The 6,000-nt window shown below is 32.5% G+C and overlaps 2 protein-coding genes across 3 annotated transcripts; both read left to right on the top strand.

The window, feature by feature from the left end:
• The first annotated feature begins 1,605 nt into the window (after window positions 1-1,605).
• LOC110425102 (uncharacterized protein At4g22758-like) lies at window positions 1,606-2,973 on the top strand. 2 transcript variants are annotated; one of them, XM_021439917.2, is made up of 3 exons: window positions 1,606-2,074; window positions 2,397-2,574; window positions 2,812-2,973. In XM_021439917.2, exons 1-2 carry the CDS (start codon window positions 1,675-1,677, stop codon window positions 2,552-2,554), a joined length of 558 nt encoding a protein of 185 aa, XP_021295592.1. In that variant the 5' UTR covers window positions 1,606-1,674; the 3' UTR covers window positions 2,555-2,574; window positions 2,812-2,973. The 2 variants fall into 2 exon arrangements, with proteins under 2 accessions (XP_021295592.1, XP_021295584.1); XM_021439909.2 differs by having other exon boundaries at window positions 2,397-2,973.
• A 253-nt stretch (window positions 2,974-3,226) lies between these two features.
• LOC110416267 (protein cornichon homolog 4-like) lies at window positions 3,227-5,754 on the top strand. The gene is made up of 4 exons (XM_021428215.2): window positions 3,227-3,575; window positions 4,134-4,315; window positions 5,302-5,424; window positions 5,523-5,754. The coding sequence occupies exons 1-4, from the start codon at window positions 3,504-3,506 to the stop codon at window positions 5,557-5,559; spliced, it is 414 nt and encodes a 137-aa protein (XP_021283890.1). The 5' UTR covers window positions 3,227-3,503; the 3' UTR covers window positions 5,560-5,754.
• Window positions 5,755-6,000: the final 246 nt, after the last annotated feature.

Here is a 6,000-nt window from a genome sequence, read left to right as displayed (position 1 = left end):
GTAAGATTGCAATGCAATCACATTACATTGCACTCTATAATGTTTTTAAAAACAATTTTATCCTTCAATTTTATTACATTATTAAAAATATTTTATAATATTATAATTAAAATAAAAATATTAAAATTAAAATGTAATAATATAATAATAAAAATTAAAATAAAATAAAATATAAAAATTAACATTTATATAATAAGGTAAAATAAATTAAAATAAAATATATAATATAAAAAAAATATTAAAGAAATGAATATAAAATTATAATAATAAATAAAAATAAAATATATGATATTAAAAATATATTTAAAATATGATATTATATAAAAATTAATAATATAAATATAAATATATTAAAAAAATATATAAAATATTATAATAATAAATAAAAATAAAATATATGACATTAAAAATATATTTAAGAAATGATATTATATAAAAATTAATAATAAAAATATAAATATATTAAAAAAATATATAAAATATTATAATAAAAATAAAAATAAAATATATGATATTAAAAATATATTTAAGAAATGATATTATATAAAAATTAATAATAAAAAATATAAATATATTAAATTTATATTTTAATAATTAGGGGTAATTTTGACAATTAGCATTACATTCTCACTAAAGTACTTGTAAACCAAACACTGCAATGTTATCTTCCCTGCATTTTAATCATTATTTTGTTTACATACCAAACACTGCAATGTTATCTTCCCTGCATTTTAATCATTATTTTGTTTACATACCAAACACTGTAATGTTATTTTCCCTGTAATCACATTGCTTGCAATCACATTACTTGCAATCACATTACCTGTAATCATATTGCATTGTAACGTACCCAAACGCCACCTAAAGGTATCCAACTTGATAATATAAATTCAGATATCCTACATTTAATTATGAAGTAAATTTAGGAAATGTTTTTAATACTCAATTCAAGTTCAAGTATTACTCTTAAAGTACTTTAAATCTAAATTCAATTATATATATATATATATATATATATATCATCTGCCTCCCAAGTAATATCATATTACACTATTCAATTACTTTTGCTTTACGTATCAAATTAAAAAATTATCATCCAAATTTAATTCCATGGATTTTGCCATTTCGAGATGTTTAGGTATGTTATCTCCTTCGGTATTTAGACCTTATCAATTTCCTTCATTAGGGACTATTGTTCTTATCGCAGTCTCGTGCACCTCTTTTAATTTTCCTTCACGTGGAACGTTGTTAACCGGAAGTCATTAATGCAGGAATCTAGACCTATTTCTAGTGCATTTGAAAGTAAAAATCTATTAAATTTATGACATGCCAGCCATAAGACTGATAAGGAGTATAGATTATCAACGCAAATCATATAGTAAAATACAACTCATAAGAGTTAATGCAATTACTAATCAATAATTAATTGCTAACTATCCATCTATGTACAGTCTCTTTACATGTTCTTCACAAGGATTGGCAATTGATTTTAAATCCCGCGGATGCCGTATTTTTCAAACAGGGCGAGTTCAAATTAGCTTGAACTCTAGGGACAGTCCCAGAACTGAACAATTTCCGGGAACTTTCGTCCTTCCTCTGCTTTATGCTACAAAAACCAAAACCTTTCAGAACAATCATAAGAGCCAAAGTCACATTCCCTCGTTTGCGATCACCATGGTTCCTCCTTCTTCAGGTAACCGGAGACTTAGCTCAATCAGGGTTCTCTCAGCCTCCGAAAGATCAATACAGCCATCCGTTCCGGAGCATCATTCATGCCTCGTTAACTGGCGAGGAGGCCTTAATGCAGTCCCCTCAACCACAAGGCTGACAACGTCGCCATCGGCGAGGTTTCCCGTGGATGAGGGATCTCAGCGAAGGCCATCAAAGTTGTTGCTGAAGGTGAATATAGACAGAAGCTTGGGGCCAGTGCATGTGGTGATGCCAGCGGAGAATACAGTGAATGATTTGATCAAAGCTGCTGTAGAAATTTACGTGAAAGAGAAGAGACGGCCATTGCTGGAGGAAACCAATCCTAAGTTTTTCCAGCTTCACTATTCGCAGTTCAACCTGGAAAGTAAGTTCCTTTCGTTCTTTTTCTCTGATTTCTTAAGGTTTTTGTGAATCTATAAAATTTTCTCCTTTCTCTGCCCTACAAGCTTCATAATCATGTCATAGTTTGATAGTCTTTACATGCAAAGAATAAGCAATCAGTATGTTAAGAAACTGGGAAAATATTGGTCAGCATCTACATTTTAGCTTTCTAATTATAGAAAAAAGGATAGTTAAGTTTAATCAACAAAATTATATTATTCTTACAAACAAATCATTCTTGCTGCGACTTTGTATTTGCTTTTTGTAGTAGTCATTATTTGTACTAATTTTTGTGGTACGTGCAGGCTTAGAGCCAGAGGAGAAGCTGATAAATTTGGGGTCCAGGAATTTCTTCTTGTACTTGAAGCCTTCTTCCTCTGTCACATCCTGCGGCTCCGAGGAGGCAAAGATAGCATCTCAGGCCATGAGTCCTTTGACAAAGTTTATGGAGTTCTTGCTCTAGCTCTTTCCACTTTTTCCAATGTATAGAATCGTGACATTTGTCATTTTTACCATGAATAGTTAATGTTCCTTTCTTTCTCATATTTACTAAGGCTTGGAATATCATTTTCCCTTTGCACATATGTCCAGAAAAAATACACTTAACTTTTAACAATAGATATTTATTTATTATATTGTATAGGTTTTGTGGGTAACCATAAATCATCAGTGGGTAACATTTGAATAAGGCATGTGCTTTGTTTAATTTTCCTTTTGCAGGAGAGTACCCTATGTCAGCCAAATTTAGAAAGAAAAAGTTACAAAAAAATGGCACTGCAACATCTTTCTCTTTCCCCATAGACAGAAAGAACAACCATAAATTTCTTTTGTATGAGGAATACCTTTCTTGCTTTGATAAAAAGTGTGGTACCTGCATGAAGTGAATGCCAAGAAATAGGTATATCTTTCTTTTTATCAATGAAAGAATGTGCCATTAGCCTCTATAGTTATTTTTTTTGTTTTGGTTCTTTTGATGACTCTGGTAATAATAATACAATAAAAAAAAGAAATTTTTTATTTAATTTAAATAGTCATAAAATTTTATTTTTCCCAAGAAGTTGTGTTCTGGTAGGAGTGCGGTACTTGTCTTTATTTGTAAAACAGTAAAAAGTCGTAAGAAAGTTTAAACAACTGGAAGTCTTTGAAGTCTTTAACTCAAAACAGTACTTTTGCTTTGCTACTTTCGGTCGGATCTTTCTGGCGTTTAGGAAATTCCCAGTGCCAAATCTTCCTCATCTTCTCTTCCTAGCACTATCCGAAACAGGGCGCATTTCTCACCTGGCACAGCCAAATCCCGTCTCGCCTCTGCTGTCAAGTGCGCCTTCCTCCTCTTATCATCAAAACAAAAATTAATCCAGGGGAGGGAAGAGGAAAAAGAGAAGAGATAGGAAGACGGGCAGAGAAAGAGAGGCATGGGAGATCTCTTTATATGGCTTATTTCTTTCTTTATCCTCATTGCCCTTCTCGTTATCCTTGTTTATCAGGTCAAATTCCCCTCTTAAACCCTAGAATCTTTGTTTTCCTCTGTTTTTTCTTTTCTGGGTCTGCTTGTATTTTTGTTTAAATCCCTTCTTTTGGTTAAAATTATAAGTTTAAGATGCTTTGCTATTGGCATGGTTTGGTGGGCAATGATTGTTTAGTTGATTCTTCATTTTAGTTGCAAGAAAATCACTCAACAAATGCTAAAGAATTTGTCTTTGTGTTCAGAAAAAGAGATAAAGAATTACTAGTATTTTCAGATTGCAGCAAGCTGGGTATGTTGCATTTAGTTGTATAATTGTTGCGGGAGTGATCTTTTTATGAATTGTCAAAGTAGAATCTGGTGTTTTAAGTCCTGAAATTGTCATCTCACTGCCTTTGATTTGAAATACTAGTTTCAATGTATTTGGGGCTTTGTTCTGGATTTAAACACAAATAGAAGTTTGGCAAAAGATAGTTATGGTGGTGCGTAGATCTTTAGTCATGTTATTGTTCATCAGTAGAATGTCCAGGTTATATGACAACGAAAAATAGAATTTAACAGCTTGATAATTTTGCTGCAGCTCATGTGCCTGGCTGATCTAGAGTTTGATTACATCAATCCTTATGACTCTTCATCAAGGATAAACAAAGTGGTCTTGCCGGAATATGTCCTGCAAGGATTTTTATGCTTATTCTATCTGTTAACGGGGCATTGGGTCATGTCACTCTTATGTGCTCCATATTTATACTACAATGTGAGACTGTAAGTTGTTCTCTCATCTTCTTTATGTACTTTTTAATTTTTAGTTTAGGCTGTTTTGAGGAAAATGTCAGATCATTGATTTCACTAGCTTGGATTCACAGTTGATTTCCAATTTCTTCACTGCAGCTCCCTTTTATATTGAGTTTGCAACCCGATGTCCAGTAGGAATGAGCCTTTGTGTGGTTGATTGATTTTATTTTGTTCCAAGAGCTTGATTGATAATGTGAGTGGTGAGTGGTGGGCCTTGTGGCTCTTAAGATTTATAACTTCTAACTTGTGCAAAGTCATGCATCAATGGATAGTTAATATAGGTAGCATTGGAACTTTATGACAATGGAAATTTTGTTGTGTTCCTAAAGCCCTAGACTTGCCAGAATCCCTAACCTCCTTGTACTGAACCTGGGTATTGACAAATAGCTTATTATTTGCCTTTGATTTCGGCTATCTTTTAACCTTTCTTAGGTTAGAGACTCATGCTATAGCACTAATTGTTAAGGAAATTGTGATTTATCTTATGAATGTAATATATATAGACAATGTTATATTAATAAATGGAAACAATAGAATGTTTTAATGATCTTCATGAGAGAGAGAAGAATAAAAGAGAGGGGAGGAGCGCATCGTAATGACTTTCAGTTTAATGTAGTAACATCATTTGTTGGAAGTTCAGACAATATTATCTATCTCTTCTGCCAAGTTAGATGGATTTGAGAATTGCATTACGGTTTAAATTAGGTTTCTTTCCTCTGTTGTTATTGAAGATTGCATGCAAGAGTCTTGCATAATTGTAGTTATTTTTTTGTTCTAAATGAAGTTTTACTTTTATCATATTTGATCATGGATCAGGGCATAGAGACTCTTAGAGCATTAAAATTTACTCCTTGGGATAAAGAAATATTATACTGCTATCAAGGTTTATAATTTGTCTAGCGTTTTTCCAATTGTATATGCTTTGGGCTTTGTTCTAAAGTTTCTCTTGTTACCAGTTACACACGGAAACAGCACCTGGTGGATGTCACGGAGATATTTAACTTGCTCCATTGGGAGAAGAAGCAACGCCTATTTAAACTCGCCTACCTCGTTGTTCTCCTCTTCTTCGCCATATTCTGGTAATTTTTTTCTGACAACACACAAGTTGCTTCCTCTAAACATATTGCTTTTAGTTTTTGTAACTGCTAACATGGGGTCTTTTATCCGTATTTGTTAGGATGATCTGGTCCGCATTAGAAGATGTAGAAGAGTAATGGGAGACAATGGCCTTTTGAACTTGAAGGATTTGTTGCTCTAAACTGCTAGCGTGCATCGGCCATTCACACCGCTCTTTTTCAATCTTTTTTCAGCTTTGTGTCTGTTGTAACTGATATATTATAGCATAAATTTCAAGGTTGTATGATTGTGAGAATTTCAGTTGATTTTTAGTGAAATATATTTTTCAGGCATCTGGTATTTGTTATTGAGGCATTCAGTTTGCCTCGTGCTTGGATTTCTCAAGCTATGAGCCTTTTCAATTCCTAATTTCACAAGAATAAACTCTGCTTCTTCCTTCTTTTTTTTTGTTTTTTCAAATGAAATTAGCTGCTTTTTGCCTTTACTTTCTTCCTACTGAGAACTGAACTGGAAACACTTAATACATGGATTGATCATCCAAGAAAATGGCAAATCGACAACAGATGGAGATGTATCCT

This window comes from Theobroma umbraticum, unplaced genomic scaffold (assembly GCF_002168275.2).
Source record: "Theobroma umbraticum cultivar Fairchild unplaced genomic scaffold, ASM216827v3 scaffold_30.0, whole genome shotgun sequence".
NCBI classification, from domain to species: domain Eukaryota; kingdom Viridiplantae; phylum Streptophyta; class Magnoliopsida; order Malvales; family Malvaceae; genus Theobroma; species Theobroma umbraticum.
This window is presented reverse-complemented; position numbering and strand designations above follow the sequence as displayed.